The sequence below is a fragment of the Mesoplodon mirus genome (genome assembly GCF_964341445.2).
Source record: "Mesoplodon mirus genome assembly, chromosome: 7".
Lineage (NCBI taxonomy): Eukaryota > Metazoa > Chordata > Mammalia > Artiodactyla > Ziphiidae > Mesoplodon > Mesoplodon mirus.
The window spans coordinates 99024555-99047132 of record NC_138983.1 but is presented as its reverse complement, the minus strand read 5'-3'; the positions used below and the strand labels follow the sequence as shown (position 1 = coordinate 99047132).

Sequence of the window (22578 nt, the reverse complement as noted above, 5' to 3'; positions counted from 1 at the left end):
CCCTCTCTCACACTCGGGGGTCTCACGCCTGTCCTCCAACCCCTCTCAAATGCAAGCTGGACTGTGACAACTGGCCTCCTCGCCTCAAGTTTAGTTTCTTCCAGTGCAATCTTAACGGTACTGTGAGAGTTACCCTGCTATAAGGCAGCTCTGTCCACCAGAACTTTCTGCAACGGTACAGGTACTCTGAGCGAGGCTGTGTTGTCTAATACGGCAGCCACCAGCCACATCTGGGGATCGAGCACTCGAAATGGGGCTGGTGTGGCGGAGGAACTGAATTAAAATTTTATTTAATTTTCATTAATTTCAGTGTAAACAGTAGCATGTGGCTGTTTGCTATGCCAGGGTAACTGAAGTCAGACAAACCTGGAGTCAGACAAAACCGACTGTGCCATTGGGCTAGTTACTTTACTAGTAACTAGTAGCCTTGACTTTCTCATCTGTAAAATGGAGAGGATGATTTCTAGATCACAGCGCTGTTGTAAAGATTAAGAGGTGAAAAGTTCAGGGTAACGCCTAGTACATGAGAAATTGTAACTCTCATTTTCACCCTAATTACTGTCCACGAATGTCATTGCATCAGTCACTTGTTCAGGAGGCTTAGTAGCTCCCCACTGCCTGTGTGGTACAGAGCCCAAGCGCCTGAACTAAGGCAAAACACCAAGCCAGAGATTCAAGAAGCCCCTACGAACTCTGTACGAGGTAAATAAAACTGGATCCACACCTAGATAAACCATAATAAAACTGCTGGAAATCAAGGAAAAAGACAATCTTAAAAGCAACTGGAGAAAAAGACAGATTATGCAAAGGTACAACAGTTAGGCTTACAGATGACTTCTAAATAGAAATAATAGGAGCCACAAGACAATAGTGACATATCTAATGCTGTATCTAATGTGCTGAAAGAAAAGAGTTGCCATTGTAGAATTCAATACGCAGTCAAATGTGTTTTAAGAATGAAGGTTAAATATACATCTCCAGACAGACACACAGGCACATTTGAGAATTTGTCATCAGCAGAGCCACAATGAGGGAAAACATTAAAGGGTATTCTTCAGACACAAGAAAAATGAACCCAGGTGGGTGATCAGAGATGCAGAAAAGACAAGCAACAGTAAGGGTAATGTGTGGATATGATACTGACTATAGAAAAACACTAATAATGTCTTGTGGGGTTTTAACTATCAAGAGGAGTTTAGAAAATGACAGTAATGGCTTATAAATCTGGAGGGGGTAAGTGAAGTTAAGGTGTTTGAAACTCATTGCACTGTCAAGGAGAAGGGCATCATTATCAACTACTATTGCCTCTTGGTAAGTTAAGAATGCAGGGCTTCCCTGGTGGCGCAGCGGTTGAGAGTCTGCCTGCCGATGCAGGGGACATGGGTTCGTGTCCTGGTCCAGGAGGATCCCACATGCCGCAGAGCGGCTGGGCCTGTGAGCCATGGCCACTGAGCCTGTGCGTCCACAGCCTGTGCTCCACAACGGAAGAGGCCATAACAGTGAGAGGCCCGCGTACCGAAAAAAAAAAAAAAGAATGCACTTTATAGTCTTCAGGATGACTACTAAGAGAATAGTAGAAGAGTGAAAAACTTAATTAATGTGTGATTTTGGTGAGTCAAGGATGAATGCTATTGTCTTACTATGACTAAAAGAATAGTAAAAAAGTGAAATATTTCCAAGCTAATAGAGGGGGAAAGTGGAATAAGAGAAAACCATCCACTCAGAAGGAGGCAAGAAAGGAGAGAAAAAGGAACATAGCACAGATGGTACATCTGGTATTGAGCAAGAAGGTAGATTTAAACCCCAGGACACGAGTCATTACATGATATAAATGGACTAAAAGTCAAAATTGTCAAACTGGATTTTGTAAAAATGATACGCTATTTGAAGACATATGTCTAAAACTTAAGACAAAAATTGACAGAGAACATATGAAAAAGATAAGGTATGAAAACTCTAACCAACAGAAAGCCAGTGGTGAAGCTAAATGACAAAGGAGACGTTAAGGGAGAAACACTACTAGAGATGAAAAGGGACATTTCATGATGATCTAAAGTTTTGCCCTACAGGAAGTATTAGGATCCTAAATTTATATGCACCTAGTAACACAGCCTCAAAATATATAAAGCAAACATCGTTCATATTAAAAGAAGAAACACACAAATGACAAACATGTTGAGATTTTTAAAAACATTCTCAATGATGGAACAAAAAGACAAAAAAAATCAATATGAGAATTTAAGCTGGAACAACATCATTGGCAAACTTGATTTAATGGATCAATTCTTTCTTAGATAATTTCACAATTAAGATTTGAAGGCAGTCTAGGGTAGTGGTTACACACAAGAGCTTTGGAGTCAGGCAGACCTGGATTCAAGTTCTGCCACAACTACTTTATGCAAGTGAACTTGGATAACTTCCTTCACCTCTGTGAGCCTCAGTTTTCCCGACTGTAAAGTGGGGATAATACCAGTATAGACCGCATGGGGTCATTGTGAGGATGAACAGAGATGATGCAGGTGGAGTGCTGGCCCCAGAGTGGTTCCCAGGCCGACCTGTCCCTGCCATACCTTGCTCTTTTCCCGCAGCGTCATAGAGATCAGGCTCTGCTCGGTACTGCTCCTTTTCAGCTCCACCCTGAGCTTCCTCATTTCTTTTTCCATGTCATGGATTTGCTGAAAGAGTTCCAACAACAGGGAAGTCAACTTCACAACTCATTTCATCCGGTTCATTAAGGCAGAAACCTAGTCTGGGATTCGCTTAACTCCTTCCCTTGGGGGACAATTCCACATCTTTGAGGCAAAGTAGACTTTCTTTCAACGGATGCAATGAAAGGGCTGGGTGAGGGAAAATTTGAGTTTCTTTTGAAGATCAGCATGGATCCTGGATTAAACAGTACAAGATACCTATCCACTCATTAGAATCTCTTTCCTTGGGGTATATTTTTGAGTTCAATCTAAATAAGGGCTGTTTGGAAGACACAATGGGCACAGTTTGGAAGAAAAGAACAATGACATTTTTCTTTTTTCTCATTTGAGGCAGAGAAGTGTGCTCCTGCCAGAGAGAAGAACACACGTCTCCTCCCCCTGTCCCAGGCACCGGGATTCCCAACGGATGGAAAACGTATGCCTGGTGATGTGCACGAGGGTTCGGGCCGGTACAGGGGGTGAACATTTACATTGAGTGGTCATCTTTTCATTGTATTCATTTTTATGTTCACCTTCCATACAAGGCCAGTGATACATTTGCTTTTTATTTTGTTTTTATGAATTGTTGTAAAATTGAATGTATTTAAGTAAAAATACTTCAAGAAGAGTTGTCTTAATAACAGTGCTCAGGGCTGTGATAAAACTTGTGACAGTGGATCATGAAAGTCTGGGCATCACAAGTCCAGGGGTAGGGACCACGGTGAATTTCTAGCAGCATATGGTGGCCACCTCCCGTCCCTTTCCCCAGGGGAAAACTGATGAGGGGCCTTGAGCCAACTGCCCAGAAAATCTGGGGAGAGTGTGTTTTCCATGGTCTTTTCACCCATCTCTTTGAGGCTAGCAAATCAAAGCATTAACACACAAACACCCAGAAAGCCCCAGAGCTTGTGCTAGCTAATGGGCCAAGGAACCCCTCCAAAACCCTCAAGGCCCCAATCTAGGCTTTCAGTGGACACCTAGGGGTCAGGAGGTTCAACGCACGGTTTTGCAGAGTTTTAACTCTTTCTCTTGGGCTTCCCACTTCTCCTTCTGGGCATCTTCCTTCTGTAACTCTTCTTTCAGCACTGAGCACTGTGGAGAAAAAGGACAAGGCCACGGGGGCTTGGCTGGGGGTCCCAAGTAATTGTGTTCACGCCCAGGAGTGTTTCCTGCTGTATAACGCAATCACACCTCTGAATTCTGAGAGGCGAGACCATTTGTGTGATGGGAGCACGGGATCCTGCAGTCGTTCCCAGTTCACCCCTCTCATGAGTTCTGAGGAATAGAGCGTCTAAATTCCTCTTCAAAAGCCAGCAAACTTCACTGCAGGGGAAATCCAGCTTTGTAGAGTCTGGGGACTTAGGGTGCAGGAATTGGGATGTTTTCACGCTGTGAACGGTGAGGGTGGAGGGGGCCGAGCCAGTGAGCTCCGGTCCATCTTAGGGCTTTTGTGCAGGTTGCATCTCAAAGAAACAACAGCCCCGACTGGTGTGGAGGGGTAAACGGAGCTGTCTTGCCTGAGGGCGGCTTGGCAACAGGCATTAAGGGCGTAAGCATGGATGTGCCTTCTTTTGACCCAGCAATTCCCACTTTAGGAATGTACCTTAAGGACAATGACTGGAGAAATAAGTAAATCTGTAGTTTCAAGGATGCTCTTCACAGAATTGTCAGTAACAGTGGAAGAAAAAAAAAAAAGAGGAAACAACCCAAGTGTTGTTTAGAACAGCAGACCACTTTATAACACTGGGTACATCCAGGAGAAAGTATGTAGCTTTTAAGACGAATGATAAGAGCGTTGATTTATTAGAATGGAAAAATAATAAGTATTTAAAAATTTAAAAAATGTGCATAGTATAAATTCACTATAAAATGATTGATTGATTGATTTCTAGGCAATATATAGAAACAAGACTGGAAGAACATACATGAAAATATTAACACTGATTTCTCAAGGTAGCATTTCCTCTCCTCTCTTTTTATTTTTTCTTCTCAATGTCATCTACTTATTTTTCTAAAATTAACACACATGATATATGTCATTAAAAAAAAGGCATCTCAAATGTTCACAAGAGCAGTATCCTTGGTGGTGACGAGCCCTTGTGCTATTGGCCAGCACAGTCTAGAGGAGAAGGGACCTCATTCCAAGGTCAACGAGGAAGGGGAAATGGGGACATAAATCATCCAAATGCATTTCAGGAGGTAGAAGAGCCAAGCAGGTGCTGTCTTTGCAGATTCCTTCTACTTAGCACCAGCTCTGCATCCCCTTCCCGTCCCCAACACACACACACACACACACACACACACACACACACACACACACCACATTAAACAGCTATAGCACATGCCTGGGAAGACACTCTGCTTGGGAGAAACGAATGCAGAGGGCTTGGCCAGGCAGCCGACCTCAGGCAGAGGCAGAAGAGCACAACTAAAACCAGCCTCCCACTTCTTGGAAAACGATTTTGTCATCCCCATTTCACACATGGGGAAATGGAGGCCAAATAAGTTACAATAAAAGAAAGCTCTGGGATGGGACCCTGGTCTGTCTGATCCCAAAGCTCGTGCAGTGCCTTTCACCAGCTCCAAACTGGGTATGGTACTACGTACCAGGTATTACTTACTGTGCCTTTTCCTTGGAACCTCAAGATCTGTTTTCACCCCAGCCCCATGAAGACCTAGCTATCGGGTAGCCTCTGGGAATCTCTGAGTTGCCACATGAGATGAAAGCTTTGAGGTTCTACCTTGACTCACAGAAACAGGCACATCATGCAAATACTGAGAAATCTTATCCTATAGGGGCAGGATTCTAAAGTTAGCATTGAAGGCAAGATTTGCAAATAGTCAAAGTTACATGTAAAAAGCTCTTTGCTTGCCTACCACGTTCATCTTCCCTAGAGACATTCCACACACTAAAGTCTAAGGAAGAAATGAGCGTCTGCGTGTTTGCATCTGGATCTTCAGACGTTCTGCTGTGAAGACAGTTATGAGAACCAGCGGTGCTGGGACCACGATGCAGCCGTGTGGTCATCCGTGCTCACAGAGAGATCGTATTCTGTTTAATGTTAAACTTTGCAATGGCAGTATATGCTCATAGGTGGGTTTGTTGCTGGGATTAAACAAACTCATTTATAATAGGGGTTAGAAAATGTTTGCTGGATTTGAAAATCTATTATGCTTCTTCTGAGCCACATACATGCTGTCCTTTGAAAGGCTTCAGAGAAGTTGGCCACCTGCCCAGCAGCTACCCTCCCTGTGTCCTTGGGCACTGGCCTCATCTCACCACCGTGTGTCATGTGACTCCACTGTGTCTGCTTTTCGCAGCTACAATTTGCTGATGACCCGACACTCACTCTGGAGCTGAGGGCTTCAAGCTGGTGATCCTTTTCTTTGTTCTCACTTTTCAGTTGATTCACCTCCTGTTGTAATTGTTGAACTTGACCATCCTTTACTAACGCGTCTCTTTGCAAAGATGACACCATCTCTGTAAAAGAACCAAACCAAACCAAAACAAAAGACTCATGGAGGTCAAAGAGGCAGGAAGGATTATTGGCAACACCATGGCTGTCAGCCAATGTTCGGAAAAGACCTTCCAAGCCCAGGCCACCACCGCTGCCCGCCTACAATTGGGGAGGCTTTTTCCAAGGGTCCCAGAGCAGGAATGGGAATGAGAGCGAAGTCCATGGAACAGGGTTTGAGGCTTCAGTGAGAATGAGGGGCAGTCAGCACCAGAGAGAGGAGAAGCCTTTGGGGGCCTCTTGTGGGCACAGGCCAGGCAAAGCTGGGAGGAGAGGCCACACCATGGGCCTGGGGAACAAAGGCCCAGCACAGGGAAGGTCCAGGAATTCTTCTCCAGAGGCCAGGAGACGGGCGTGTGGCAGAGGGCACTGCTGGACACTATTGATGGGGTGGGTGGTTGGTTTCTCAGTCCTCTGAGTTTGGACCCCTCTCTACCACTTATTAGCTTCGTGGTCTTGGACAAGCTATTTCACCTCCCACTGTCTGTCCCACACAGTTATTGTAAGGGTCAAATGAGACGGTATGCCCCAAGAACACAAAGTGGCTAAATTATGTTTGTTACATGGCGCCTATTATTTTTCTCAGCAGCCAGCTTCCAAAATGGCCCCAATGATCCCTACCACCTAGAATTCATGCCCTGTGTAGCCCCTCCCACCGTGAATAGGGCTGCCATGTGTCACCAATATGATACTGTGGAAATGACGGACTGTTTCCTCTCAGGCTGGGTCATAAAAGACACTGTGGCCTCCTCTTTGCTCTCTCTCCAATCACTCACTCTGGGGGAAGCCAACTGCTGTGTCGTGACGACACTCAAGCAGCCCTAGAGAGAAGCATGTGTGCTGAGGGACTAAGGCCTCCAGCCAATAGCCACATGAGCAGCCATTCTGAAGGGGGATCCTCCGGCTCCCCCCGAGGCTTTAGATGACATGACTGATGCCCCAGCCGACATCTTGCCTGCAACTCATGAGAACTAAGTCACCCCCCGCTCAAATTCCTGAACTACAGAAACTGGAGGAGATAATAAATATTGGTTGGGGTTTTATCCATTACATTTTGGGGTAACTTGTTATGCAGCAATAGATAACTACTCCATTACTGTAGTATCATTTTTTTTAACATCTTTATTGGAGTATAATTGCTTTACAATGGTGTGTTAGTTTCTGCTTTATAACCAAGTGAATCAGTTATGCATATACATATCTCCCCATATCTCTTCCCTCTTGCATTGTAGTATCATTTTGAATAAAAGTGGGAAGAAGGGTGCATAAATGCAGTGGTATTGGGTTATCTCCTACGGTTCTTTTCTTGAAAGAACATCAGGCCCAGTTTTAGTGGTAGGTATCAATCAAGAATGTCTATGAAATAAAGCACAAAATGCTCCAGAATTTCATTTTTAAAATGAGCTTTGCCTCCAGGACACAGTTCAGTTACTTGGAAATCCCTCTGGGGCTTGCCACACTTTGAGTGGGTCCAGCCCATCTCAAGCATTATCCCAACCCAGGTCTGTCCGACTCCCTGATCGGAGAAGGTGGGATCTGAGACAGGCTTGATGCTTGGATGAGGTTTCACTGGCCGACATACGGGAGGAAGGTGAGGACCAGCGAGTTCATCCTTCCATTCCTGGTGCCCAGAACAGCACCTAGCCTGGGGGAGGGGCTCAGAAAATATCTGAGGACATCCCAAGTGAGGGAGGAGCATAAGCAGAGACCTGGGGGCAGCAAGGGGTGGGTGTGGGTGTGATTAAGTTGAAGAGTGAGGCAGAAGAAAAGCACAGACTCATACAGAGATGGGGATTCACGTGCGACTCAATGCTATGCCTGGCTTCTACAGCTGTGGGCATGTTTCCTGCTACGCACTGGCTGCTTTCAGAGTGATGTGCCCCTCCGAGGCTCACTGCCTCCTCCCTGTCACCTGCTTCTCTCTCTCCCCTCGTCTGTGAGTGGCCCCAACCTCTTCAGGTCTCTAGACATGTCAGTTTCTGCTTAAAAACCTCCACCGGATTCCCAACACCCTTGGAATAAAAACCCAGACCCCCCCGACCCTGCCCAGCCCCACAATCCCCTGTTCACTCCACGCAGGCTCGCTTGCCCTTGGCTTGTCCTTGCCCACCTGAAACAGGTCCTCTCTAAAAGAAGGACATAGCGGTGGAGGATACAACATGAACTGGTTAGAATCGGCTAGGTCCAAGGGGGCGTAAGATTCGAGTTCCAGGGGAACTGGAGCCCCATTACAGGCTCATTGTAACACATGAGCGAAATGACACACCCATCAGCACCAGGACTGTTCCGAGGCTGACCATAAAGGTCAAAAAGTGGGTGGTGGGGCTTCCCTGGTGGCGCGGTGGTTGAGAGTCCGCCTGCCGATGCAGGGTACACGGGTTCGTGCCCCGGTCCGGGAAGATCCCACATGCTGCGTAGCGGCTGGGCCCGTGAGCCATGGCTGCTGAGCCTGCACGTCCGGAGCCTGTGCTCCGCAATGGGAGAGGCCACAACTGTGAGAGGCCCGCGTACAGGAAAAAAAAAAAAAAAAGTGGGTGTTGGCCCAATTCCTGGAAATCCCCGCCCCTTCCCCAAAATATTAGAGTTGTCCCAATCCTCCCACTCTTTAGCCTATAAAATTACCCAGCCCATAAAAACTAACTGCCCCATATTTGGGGGTCTCTAGCCTTCTGAAATGGCCCACACTCTGTCTGTGGAGTGTGTTTCTCTCTAAAGAAATCCACTTCTTACTTTGTCTCTCACTGAATTCTTTCTGCATGAGACATAAAGAACCTGAGCTTTATTAAGTCCCGAGACCAGATGCATGATCTCGATTAAAAGATAGTGGGTTCTGAGTGGGTTCGAGTCCCAGCCCACGGGTTCAAGTCCCACCTGAGTTCCATGGTTGCACACCCACTAAGCTGGTCCCCCTTGGCCTCCCCCCTTGAAGCGCTGGCCACCACGACACACAGTTTATTTTCTCCACAGCACCACTGCTCTCTGAAGTGGGCTTGTTTATTCATCCGTTTACTTTTATTGTCTGTCACCCCCTCCCAAATCTGTGAGTACAGGAATCTGACTGTCTTTTTTGGCTCTCCCTCCCCGGAGCCTGGAACGGGGCCTGACACCTAGTAGGAGCTCAAGAAACATGTGGAAGCAATGAAGGAATCCAGGGAATCAAAGCTCAGCCACAGCTGTGCGTTGGCTGCCCCTCTCCCAACCCAAGCCCTTTATCAGGGAACCACCTCTGATCAAATTAGAAAATGGTTTCCCTTGGGCCCAAGTGCACTCGGCTGAAATGGGTGAGACCATGGGTGCCTTAAAGGAGTGACCCCATTTTGTCCACGCTCTAGTTTGCACTCAGGCTGCTTTGTGGAACCACCCAAGCCACAAGGCGACCTGTGTTCTCCCTGGTGGGGCCAGTGCTCAGGAGACCTTGTAGCCAAGAGATACCATTCTCTCAAATATTTACCAGGCCCTGCCCTCGGAACTGGGTGGCAAGAAACCTCCACTGAGGGAGAACTCTAATGCACCGACACGGGTGATCCCTGAGGCTGCACCCATGTCACGGGCACAGGTGCGCTGGTTGACTGGTGATGTCTGCAGGGGGAGGGCAGAAGCTCTGGGGCCTGAATGCAGAAGGGCCTCACCTGACGTGATGGCGGCGTCCCTCCTTAAGTTCTCGGCCTCGTGCTTCAGGGAGGTGATTTCTAAGTTTCTCTCAGACAGGGTCTGGCTCAGCACCTGGTTGTAGCCTTGCTGTAGGGCACTGATCTGTGGAAGGAGGCAACACACAGTCAGAGGGGGCCAGCCAGGCCTGCAGGACACGCTGGTACTTCTCCAACGTTGGGCAAAGAGTCGGGTTGATCTTGGATCGGGGTGTTGGGGAAACCAAGGTTTTCCGTTGTCACTAGTGGAAGGGGCAGGAGGGGGCCTGTTCCTTCAGTGACCACCATGTCATGGGTCCTCGAGACACGGACCTTATCTTTGTGGCCACCCAGGGGCTCCAGTGCTGCTGTCTTCCTATGACCTGTGGGTTTTCAGCCATAAATAGACCAGCTGTTGGTTCCAGATCATCCAGCACTGACTGGATGCACAGCAAAGTTCAAAAGCCAGGAGAAGGTTATGAAATGAATTCCCTCTAATGAGAATAGAGGGTAGTTTATACCTCACAGAACACTCCAGAGTTTACAGAGCCCGTTCACACATGCTACACTGATACTCGTCACAGCGTTGCTGAAGGCTGACGTTCCCATTAATGTGCCCATTTTGCAAGGGAGCCAGGTTGAGACTCAGAGAGGCGAGGCCCCCTGCTCGGGATCACGCGGCTGGTCAGACGTGGAGTCTGATTCAAACCCAGTCTTTAGTTGCCTGGTTCCTCCTTCCCAGGTGGCTCTAGGAATGAGCGTGAGAAGTTGGAGGCTGTAAAGCATGGCATGGACTCGGGAGCCGGACTGTGGCCTTCAAGTCCTGCCTCTGCCAGTTAATGGGCTTTGTGAACACAAGGAGGACACCATATTCTGTTTCCTTTTGTTCAGTCTGTATGCGGGGTGATGGTAGTCCCAACCTGATAGGATTGTGAGAAGTATTTTAATAAGTTAACATGTGTACAAGTGCTCAGATCATGCCTGGCACACGGCACAGGGGGATGAGCTGTGACGGTCCTCTCCTCTACCTACCACGGGGTGTTTTTTTTGTTTTCTTTTTTTTTTTTTTTTTTTTTTTTGCGGCACGCGGGCCTCTCACTGTTGTGGCCTCTCCCTTTGTGGAGCACAGGCTCCGGACGCGCAGGCTCAGCGGCCATGGCTCACGGGCCCAGCCGCTCCATGGCATGTGGGATCTTCCCGGACCGGGGCACGAACGCATGTCCCCTGCATCGGCAGGCGGACTCTCAACCACTGCGCCACCAGGTAAGCCCTCACGGGGTGTTTTAGCTTCAGCTTCCCTCGTGCGTCTCTGGGGAAGATAGTTGGTAATCTTTATGTGTGCATTTGTAAGCCTTGCCAGGCTCACTTAAACGCCAGTGTGGTTGTTATTAAGAGGAAATACAAGGGCTTCCTTGGTGGTGCAGTGGTTGAGAGTCTGCCTGCTGATGCAGGGGACACGTGTTCATGTCCCGGTCTGGGAAGATCCCACACGCCGCGGAGCGGCTGGGCCCGTAGCCATGGCCCCTGAGCCTGCGCGTCCGGAGCCTGTGCTCCGCACTGGGAGAGACCACAACAGTGAGAGGCATGCGTACCACAAAAAAAAAAAAAAAAAAAAGAGGAAATACAGGAATCGTGGGTGGGAGCACCACAGGCCGGCTCTATCTATGGCTGCTGTGAGCACCCTCTAAATCCATGGATCAGAGCCCCCTCAAGGGCCGGTCCCTCTCCAGGGGTCTAGGTCTACACGTGGGGTGCGGAAGGCTCTCCATCAAATGCAACGTTGGTAAGGGCCCGAAAGTAGCTGCCAGGCCTCGGCCTCCACAGAGCAGGTACCCGAGAGGCCGGGAAAGAGAGCTGGGCCCAGAACCCCCTCCCTCTCGGTCTGATGTGGCCAGACTGCTTGTTCTGAGTGGCCCGGACTTTCCCACCTCAAGGTGCACTGTGGGCCTTTGCCCTGTGATTTTTCAGATGTCAGGCCTCAGTACTCCCACAGGGACCCGTTTACTGGGGCATAAATGCCACGCAATCCGTAGACAGGACAAGAGCTAGCTTGTTTTGCTTTTCTTTTTTTTTTTTTTGCTGTACGCGGGCCTCTCACTGTTGTGGCCTCTCCCGTTGTGGGGCACAGGCTCAGCGGCCATGGCCCACGGGCCCAGCCGCTCTGCGGCATGTGGGATCTTCCCGAACCGGGGCACGAACCTGCGTCCCCTGCATGGGCAAGTGGACTCTCAACCACTGCACCACAAGGGAAGCCCCACTAGCTTATTCTGATAGATCAAAATGGAAGTGACAAGGAGAAGGGTGCAATTTCTTTTCTTTTTTTAAAAATAAATTTATTTATTTTTGGTTGCGTTGGGTCTTTGTTGCGGTGCATAGGCTTATTGCGGCACCTTCTCTTGTTGCGGAGCCTGGGCTCTAAGCACACGGGCTTCAGTAGTTGTGGCACGAGGGACTCAGTAGTTGTGGCGCACGGGCTTAGATGCTCCGCGGCATGTGGGATCTTCCCGGACCAGGGCTCGAGCCCGTGTCCCCTGCACTGGCAGGCGGATTCCTAACCACTGTGCCACCAGGGAAGTCCTGGGTGCAATTTCTTTGTTCTCCTAAGGTAAGGTTGCCAGATTTAGGGGAGGAAAAAAGGATGTTCACTTAAAATAGGATTTCAGATAATGAATAATATTTTAGTGCAAATGTGTCCCATGCAATATTTGGGACACACACTAAAACGAAATTCTAAAATTCAAATTTAACTGGGTGCCCTTACTTTATCTAGCAACCCCACCCGAAGAGAGTTTCTAAACTTCAGTCATTCATATACCACTTTCACTATTTTTCCCATGTCTCTTGGCTAGCCCCACTATAATTTCTTAGCATTTTTCGTAGAAGCAGCTCCCTTTTTAAACTTAAAAACGTGCATTAAATTAAAAATAACTGTTATAAGAGTAAATAGAGATTCAGTATCTTAAATAAAAATAATCCCTCCAAAAGAAGAAATACAGGAATTTCCCTGTTTACCATCAGACCAGGTTGCGGGCATCACGCTAAAAAAAAAAAAAAAAAAAAAAAGATTGGGGGGAGGTGCTGGGCATGCCCAGGTAATGGAGTTCGGGCGTGCTGATATGGCCACCAGATGGCGCTCACAGCCTTTGGTCTTGGTTTGTGTCCTTGGAAATTTTGTCATTATTACTCTGGTAGAATTAACAGAACCGTCAAGGTCTCACAAGTTTTCTGACTCGTTTCATGCACCATCATGGTTCAGAGTCTAGGACATTTGGGGCAGTTACACTTACTTTTTCCCTGGGGCACCTGAGACATTATTGGGGGGGGTCTATGCTAGAAGTTGCGGGGACACAGGTCACTCTGACCCCCACTCTCCCCAAGGCTATACTTTTGCATGTTTGTGCTTTGGAAACTTTGAGTGAAAAAATTCTTTCACATCTTACTTTTCTCTGTTGGGGGGAACTACAACTTTTCCATAAAAGGTCCTTGGAACACTGAAAGTGTTTGTAAGCTCTTCTCAGCTTAATGCTTTTATTTGCATGATACCAGAGATAGAACACACAGAGACAAACTTCCAGAAGGGAAAACATACGTTCCCCTCTAAGACTCCAGTGGTTTTGACAGATTGAAAATATTTCAATCTGAGTGTCAGAGTTTTAGGATTTCGGATTGCTGGAAAACTCCAAAGAGTCTTCAAACCTCTTTGATACTTTTACTATCAAAGTAAATATCCATATTGTTTGTAATGGCATAAATTCCAAGATGTTTAATGTCTGTTAAGCTGTGTAATAAAATGGGCACTGAATCATAAGAAAGTTAAGAGTGCTAGGAGGAGTGATTGTTTCAGGATGATAATTTGGCTTCTAATTAGCACAGGCGTATAAGAGCACATGGAGGTAAGAATTTTCTAGTGATATTGTAGCGGATCGAAGATCTCTGAGAGCAAATCATTATGCACACACCTTCGGGGACCAGGGAAAACACATAAAGTAATCAGAACCATAAATCAACCTGCCATGTGGCTTACACTTCTGGTGGAATGCTCTGCAGGCAGTAGAATAGTTAAGAAACTAAAATGTCAGTGGATGAAACTTGATTTGAGTTCAAACCAATGGAGCCTCTGGTTCATATATGCCTTGCTATAAAATATTCTTCAGTTATAAGTGAAGCTCCAGTGGTAGGGGAGGCAAGAGCATGATGCATCAGTGTAATTATTTCTAGATAATTTCTTTGTAAAAAAACATTTTTTCCCCCAGATTTCGGCAGCCACTTTAAATAATACTCAAATTGGGACTGGCTGATATTCAAAGCTATGTGGAAATTATATAATATTCTATGTCAAATATATTTCAATTATTTAAAAAAAGGTATGTGGGGAATTCCCTGGCAGTCCAGTGGTTAGGACTCTGTGCTTCCACTGCTGGAGGCCTGGGTTTGATCCCTGGTCAGGGAACTAAGATCCTGCAAGGTGCGTGGTACGGCCAAAAAAAAAAAAAAAGGTATGTGGGAATAATTCAGCCTCGTACATGTACCTGAAAAAGACATGTCATTTTCTCAGGAAAGCTCTGAAATGGGAGAATAACTGAAAGGAATATTTCAGCAAAATTGGGTTCAGTTCAAGAAAAAGATGCTCATTAATGTGTCAGCTACATGTCAAGGTAGCTGTTTGCACTAATAATTCCTACAGGACCTGTTACTTTCATTGTTTTTTGAAAACCAGGTTTGAAGGAGAGTCATTAGTTCATTTAAATATTAGAGCATGTATTTGTTGACTTGTTTATTCTGTCTCCCTCACTAGAGCATAACAGGGGGAAAGATCATGTCTGTCCTGTTCTCTGCTGAATTCTCAGAGCCTGGAAGAGGGCATGGCACAGGATAGGCCCCCCAAAATATTTCTTTGGATTAATGGACGGATGGATGGATGGATGAATAAAGAACAAACAAACAGCCACAGTCCTAACAGAGTTCTAGAAGGTTACTGCGCCCAACCTTTGCCTTCATGGAGCTTACAGTTTCCTGCTAGAATCTCCTAGGTTCACCATACACAATCTGTGTCCTTTCTAGAGCACCATTTCTAGGACTGAAACTGTGTACCTAGAATCGGTTACAGAAGGGAAAGACAGTAAACAGAGCACAAGAGAACAAAGGCCCCCAAGCACTGACTACGGTTTTTTTTTTTTCTCTCTCTCTTTTTTTTAAATGTTTATTTATTTATTTATATTTTTCTTATTAGTCACCCATTTTATACACATCAGTGTATACATGTAAATCCCAATCTCTCAATTCATCATACCACCATCCCCACCCCCTGCCGTTTTCCCCCCTTGGTGTCCATACGTTTGTTCTCTACATGTGTGTCTCCATTTCTGCTCTGCAAACTGGTTCATCTTTACCATTTTTCTAGGTTCCAAATATATGTGTTAATATATGATATTTGTTCTTCTCTTTCTGACTTACTTCACTCTGTATGGCAGTCTCTAGATGCATCCACGTCTCTACAAATAACCCAATTTTGTTCCTTTTTATGGCTGAGTAATATTCCATTGTACATATGTACCATTTCCTCTTTAACCATTCGTCTGTTGATGGGCATTTAGGTTGCTTCCATGATCTGGCTATTGTAAATAGTACTGCAATGAACATTGGGGTGCATGTGGCTTTTTGAATTATGGTTTTCACTGGGTATATGCCCAGTAGTGGGATTGCTGGGTCCTATGGTAATTCTATTTTTAGTTTTGTAAGGAACCTCCATACTGTTCTCCATAGTGGCTGTATCAATTTACATTCCCACCAACAGTGCAAGACGGTCCCCTTTTCTCCACACCGTCTCCAGCATTTGTTGTTTGTAGATTTTCTGATGATGCCCATTCTAACTGGTGTGAGGTGATACCTCATTGTAGTTTTGATTTGCATTTCTCTAATAATTAATGATGTTGAGCAGCTTTTCATGTGCTTCTTGGCCAGCGGTATATCTTCTTTGGAGAAATGTCTATTTAGGTTTTCTGCCCATTTTTGGATTGGGTGGTTTGTTTTTTTAATATTGAGCTGCATGAGCTGTTTATATATTTTGGAAATTAATCATTTGTCAGTTGCTTCCTTTGCAAATATTTTCTCCCATTCTGAGGGTTGTCTTTTCATCTTGTTTATGGTTTCCTTTGCTGTGCAAAAGCTTTGAAGTTTCATTAGGTCCCATTTATTTATTTTGGTATTTATTTCCATTACTCTAGGAAGTGGATCAAAAAATATCTTGCTGTGATTTATGTCGAAGAGTGTTCTTCCTATGTTTTCCTCTAAGAATTTTAGAGTGTCTGGTCTTACATTTAGGTCTCTAATCCATTTTGAGTTTATTTTTGTGTATGGCATTAGGGAGTGTTCTAATTTCATTCTCTTACATGTAGCTGTCCAGTTTTCCCATCACCACTTATTGAAGAGACTGTCTTTTCTCCACTGTATATCCTTGACTCCTTTGTCATAGATTAGTTGACCATAGGTGTGTGGGTTTATCTCTGGGCTTTCTATCCAGTTCCATTGACCTATATTTCTGTTTTTGTGCCAGTACCATATTGTCTTGATTACTGTGGCTTTGTAGTATAGGCTGAATTTAGGGAGTCTGATTCCTCCATCTCCGTTTTTTCCCCTCAAGACTGATTTGGCTATTCAGGGTCTTTTGTGTCTCCACACAAATTTTAAGCTTTTTTGTTCCAGTTCTGTAAAAAATGCCATTGGTAATTTGATAGGGATTGCATTGAATCTGTAGATTGCTTTGGGTAGTATAGCCATTTTCACAATATTGATTCTTCCAATCCAAGAACGTGGTATATCTCTCCATCTGTTGCTATCATCTTTAATTTCTTTCATCAGTGTCTTACAGTTTTCTGCATACAGGTCTTTGTCTCCCTAGGTAGGTTTATTCCTAGCTATTGTATTTTTTGGTTGCAGTGGTACATGGGAGTGTTTCCTTAATTTCTCTTTCAGATTTTTCATCATTAGTGTATAGGAATGCAAGAGACTTCTGTGCATTCATTTTGTGTCCTGCAACTTGACCAAGTTCACTGATTAGCTCTAGTAGTTTTCTGGTGCCATCTTTAGGATTCTCTCTGTAGAGTATCCTGTCATCTGCAAACAGTGACAGTTTTACTTCTTCTTTTTCAATTTGGATTCCTTTTATTGCTTTTTCTTCACTGATTGCTGTGGCTAGGACTTCCAAAACTATGTTGAAGAATAGTAGTGAGAGTGGACATCCTTGTCTTGTTCCTGATCTTAGAGGAAATGCTTTCAGTTTTTCACCATTGAGAATGATGTTTGCTGTGGCTTTGTCATATATGGCCTTTAGAATGTTGAAGTAGGCCCTCTATGCCCACTTTCTGGAGAGTTTTTATCATAAATCAGTGTTGAATTTTGTCAAAACTGTTTTCTGCATCCATTGAGATGATCATATGGTTTTTCTTTTTCAATTTGTTAATATGGTGTATCACATTGATTGATTTGCATATATTGAAGAATCCTTGCCTCTCTGGGGTAAATCCCACTTGATCATGGTGTATGATCCTTTTCATGTGTTGTTGGATTCTGTTTGCTAGTATTTTGTTGAAGATTTTTGCATCTATATTCATCAGTGATATTGGTCTGTAATTTTCTTTTTTTGTAGTATCTTTGTCTGGTTTTGGTATCAGGGTGATGGTGGCCTCAGAGAATGAGTTTGGGAGTGTTCCTTCCTCTGCAATTTTTTGGAAGAGTTTGAGAAAGATGGGTGTTAGCTCGTCTCTAAATGTTTGATAGCATTCACCTGTGAAGCCTTCTGGTCCTGGACTTCTGTTTGTTGGAAGATTTTTAATCACAGTTTCAATTTCATTACTTGTGATTGGTCTGTTCATATTTTCTATTTCTTCCTGGTTCAGACTTGAAAGGTTATAACTTTCTAAGAATTTGTTCATGTCTTCCAGGTTGTCCATTTTATTGGCATAGAGTTGCTTGTAGTTGTCTCTTAGGATGCTTTGTATTTCTGCGGTGTCTGTTGTAACTTCTTTTTCCTTTCTAATTTTATTGATTTGAGTCCTCTCCCTCTTTTTCTTGATGAGTCTGGATAATGGTTTATCAATTTTGTTTAACTTCTCAAAGAACCAGCTTTTAGTTTTATTGATCTTTGCTATTGTCTTCTTTGTTTCTATTTCATTTATTTCTGCTCTGATCTTTATGATTTCTTTCCTTCTGCTCACTTTGGGTTTTGTTTGTTCTTCTTTCTCTAGTTCCTTTAGGTGTAACGTTAGATTGTTTATTTGAGATTTTTCTTGTTTCTTGAGGTGGGCTTCTATAGCTATAAACTTCCCTCTAAAACTATGGGATGCTTTTGCTGCATCCCATAGGTTTTGGATCATCATGTTTTAATTGTCATTTGTCTCAAGGTATTTTTTGATTTCCTCTTTGATTTCTTCAGTGATCTCTTGGTTATTTAGTAACGTACTGTTTAGCCTCCGTGTGTTTGTGTTTTTTACAGGTTTTTCCCTGTAATTCATTTCTAATCTCATAGCGTTGTGGTCAGAAAAGATGCTTGATATGATTTTAATTTTCTTAAATTTCCTGAGGCTTGATTTTTGACCCAAGACGTGATCTATCCTGGAAAATGTTCCATGCGCACTTGAGAAGAAAGTGCAATCCGCTGTTTTTGGACGGAATGTCCTACAAATATCAATTAAATCTATCTGGTCTATTGTGTCATTTAAAGCTTGTGTTTCCTTATTAATTTTCTCTTTGGATGATCTGTCCATTGGTGTAAGTGAGGTGTTCAAGTCCCCCACTATTATTGTGTTACTGTTGATTTCCTCTTTTAGAGCTGTTAGCAGTTGCCTTATGTATTGAGGTGCTCCTATGCTGGGTGCATATATATTTATAATTGTTATATCTTCTTCTTGGATTGATCCCTTGATCATTACGTAGTGTCCTTCCTTGTCTCTTGTAACATTCTTTATTTTAAAGTCTAATTTATCTGATATGAGTATTGCTACTCCAGCTTTCCTTTGATTTCCATTTGCATGGAATATCTTTTTCCATCCCCTCACTTTCAGTCTGTATGTGTCCCTAGGTCTGAAGTGGGTCTCCTGTAGACAGCATATAGATGGTTCTTGTTTTTGTATCCTTTCAGCAACCCTGTGTCTTTTGGTTGGAGCATTTAATCCATTCGCGTTTAAGGTAATTATCGATATGTATGTTCCTATGACCATTTTCTTAATTGTTTTGGGTTTGTTTTTGTAGGTCCTTTTCTTCTCTTGTGTTTCCCACTTACAGAAGTTCCTTTAACATTTGTTGTAGAGCTGGTTTGGTGGTGCTCAATTCTCTTATCTTTTGCTTGTCTGTAAAGCTTTTGATTTCTCCATCGAATCTCAATGAGATCCTTGCTGGGTAGAGTAATCTTGGTTGTACGTTCTTCCCTTTCATCACTTTAAGTATATCATGCCACTCCCTTCTGGCTTGTAGACTTTCTGCTGAGAAATCAGCTGGTAACCTTCTGGGAGTTCCCTTGTATGTTATTTGTCATTTTTCCCTTGCTGCTGTCAATAATTTTTCTTTAATTTTTGCCAAGTTGATTACTATGTGTCTCGGTGTGTTTCTCCTTGGGTTTCTCCTGTATGGGACTCTCTGTGCTTCCTGGACTTGGGTGGCTATTTCCTTTCCGATGTTAGGGAAGTTTTTGACTATAATCTCTTCAATATCTTCTCGGGTCCTTTCTCTCTCTCTTCTCCTTCTGGGACCCGTATAATGTGAACGTTGTTGTGTTTAATGTTGTCCCCGAGGTCTCTTAAGCTGTCTTCATTTCTTTTCATTCTTTTATCTTTATTCTGTTCCGCAGCAGTGAATTCCACCATTCTGTATTCCAGGTCACTTATCCGTTCTTTTGCCCCAGTTATTCTATTGATTCCTTCTAGTGTATTTTTTTTTCAGTTATTGTATTCTTCATCTCTGTTTGTTTGTTCTTGAATTCTTCTAGATCTTTGTTAAACGTTTCTTGCATCTTCTGGATCCTTGCCTCCATTCTTTTTCTGAGGTCCAGGATCATCTTCACTATCATTATTCTGAATTCTTTTTCTGGAAGATTGCCTCTCTCCATTTCATTTAGTTGTTTTTCTGGGGTTTTATCTTGTTCCTTCATCTGTTACACAGCCCTCTGCCTTTTCATCTTCGCTGTCTTTCTGTGGATATGGTTTTTGTTCCACAGGCTGCAGGATTGTAGTTCTTCTTGCTGCTGCTGTCTGCCCTCTGGTGGATGAGGCTATCTAAGAGGCTTGTGGAAGTTTCCTGATGGGAGGGACTGGTGCTGGGTAGAGCTGGCTCTTGCAATGGTGGGCAGAGCTCAGTAAAACTTTAATCTGCTTGTCTGCTGATGGGTGGGTTGGTTTCCCTCCCTGTTAGTTGTTTGGCCTGAGGTGACCCAACACTGGAGCCTACCCGGGCTCTTTGGTGGGGTTAATGGCATACTCTGGGAGGGCTCATGCCAAGGAATACTTCCCAGAACTTCTGCTGCCAGTGTCCTTGTCCCTTGGTGAGCCACAGCTGCCCCCCGCCTCTGCAGGAGACCCTCCAACACTAGCAGGTAGGTCTGGTTCAGTCTCCTATGGGGGTCACTGCTCCTTCCCCTGGGTCCCAATGCACACACTACTTTGTGTGTGCCCTCCAAGAGTGGAATCTCTCTTTCCCCCAGTCCTGCCAAAGTCCTGCAATCAAATCCCACTAGCCTTCAAAGTCTGAGTCTCTAGGAATTCCTCCTCCCATTGCCAGACCCCCAGGTTGGGAAGCCCGATGTTGAGCTCAGAACCTTCACTCCAGTGGGTGGACTTCTGTGGTATAAGTGTTCTCCAGTTTGTGAGTCACCCACCCAGCAGTTATGGGATTTGATTTTATGGGGATTGCGCCCCTCCTACTGTCTCTTTGCGCCTTCTCCTTTGTCTTTGCATGTGGGGTATCTTTTTGGTGAGCTCCAGTGTCTTCCTGTCGATGATTGTTCAGCAGTTAGTTGTGATTCCAGTGTTCTCGAAAGAGGGAGTGAGAACATGTCCTTCTACTCCACCATGTTGAACCAAATCTGACTACGGTTTTAAGCAGAATTATGCACTGAGGCCAAAATTCATCAATGACCAATTGCTTTTTTATCAACTTTGTTGAGATATAATTTATGAACAAGATCAGTGGCCAATTTTAAAGTAGTTCTTTAAAACTTAAATTTTTTTTTTTTTTAGATTTAGTTTCAGGAGGAAGGAAGTTGACTGGTAAATCCAAACATTCTGGGTGGAGAATTTTTGGTGAAATTCCCTATAAATGAACCAGCAGCTGCCTTCAGGGTTTGATAAAGGCCTCAGTGTTTGGAACACTGTGGGGTTCCTTCTCCCCATCTCCAGCTCTTTCTGGCTGGGTCCGGGTGGGTGTGAGAAGTGGTCACTGAAGCGACACGAGTTGGGTGGAAATGCAAAGTGGGTGTGAAAGCATGAGGTGTACAAGGTGGCAGAGCTGAGCCCAAATCACATCACTGCCTCTCACTTGCTGTGCAAGCTGTAACAAGCTCCTGGGCATCTCTGAGCGTGCCTCAGTCTCCTCATCTGTAGAATGGCATCTGCCAGAAGACTGAGGTTTAAATAGCTAATGAGGGGACTTCCCTCATGGTGCAGTGGTTAAGAATCTGCCTGCCAATGCAGGGGACACGAGTTCGAGCCCTGGTCCAGGAAGATCCCACATGCTGTGGAGAAACTATGCCCGTGGGCCACAACTACTGAGCCTGCACTCTAGAGTCCGTGAGCCACAGCTACTGAAGCCCTCATGCTGCAACTACTGAAGCCCACGTGCCTAAAGCCCATGCTCTGCAGCAAGAGAAGCCACTGAAATGAGAAGCCCACGCACCGCAGTGAAGAGTAGCCCCTACTCACTGCAACTAGAGAAAGCCCGTGCACAGCAACGAAGACCCAATGCAGCCATAAATAAATACATTAAATAAGTAAATAAATAAATAAATAAGCTAATGCACCCAAAGCACCTGCACCGGGGCCTGAACATGGTAGGCACTTAATCAAATCTAATATTGTTCTTACAAGGCTAGAAACTTGCCAACCCTCCACTCCCTGGATCTGCACTCTTCACCATGCTGTGCTGACTGCCCATTTCTAACTACCCGGGTGGCTCCCCCCAGGCTCTACCTGAGAGCTGTCACCCTGTGTTGTGACCCCAAGGCCCCGACCCACTTGTCTCTGAGCCCTACCTGGTTTTTCAAGCTCTGGATCTCTCTCTGTTGGGCATCGTCCTCTTCATGCAGAACCTGAAACTTGGGCGGGATCACCCTCTCCTTCTGCCTGGAGGTGGCTGTTTCCAACAGCTTCTGCCTCAGGTTGGCCACTTGGTTCTGCAGGCTTGCTATCACGGTGTCTTTGTATTTAGATTCAAGTTCAAAATCGGAGAGACGGCTGACTTCTTTTCCCAGCAGCAGAATTATTTCATCCTGGGTGGAGGACAGATGGGAAATTTACTAGGTGTGGGTCTGGATGTAAGGCTGAGCCCATTTAAAGAAAGACAGGAAAAATATGGTATCATTCTTTGGGAAGGTGAGGGCAGGCAGGGAGGGAAAAAGCAGACTTTCAAGGCTATCTCTGTCACTTGGAAAATCTCATAGAGACAAGAATTGGGTTAAAATGATGTACTTGTATATAGACTCCTGTAATGGATGTCTGTACCTCACAGGTACGGAAACTTTCCTTTCCCCAAGAATTAGACTTTCAT

At 44.9% G+C, this 22578-nt stretch overlaps 1 protein-coding gene across 1 annotated transcript in view; it reads right to left on the bottom strand.

The window, feature by feature from the left end:
- The window catches only part of LOC309808901 (forkhead-associated domain-containing protein 1-like), a gene marked incomplete at both ends in the record, with an annotated part of 100147 nt that overhangs the window by 30338 nt on the left and 47231 nt on the right, over positions 1-22578 (bottom strand). The window contains 5 exons of the mRNA XM_082629472.1: positions 2571-2675; positions 3690-3779; positions 6038-6168; positions 9832-9955; positions 22064-22300. Of these exons, the coding sequence (XP_082485598.1) occupies positions 2571-2675; positions 3690-3779; positions 6038-6168; positions 9832-9955; positions 22064-22300 (687 nt within the window). The remainder of the gene's footprint in view (positions 1-2570; positions 2676-3689; positions 3780-6037; positions 6169-9831; positions 9956-22063; positions 22301-22578) is intronic.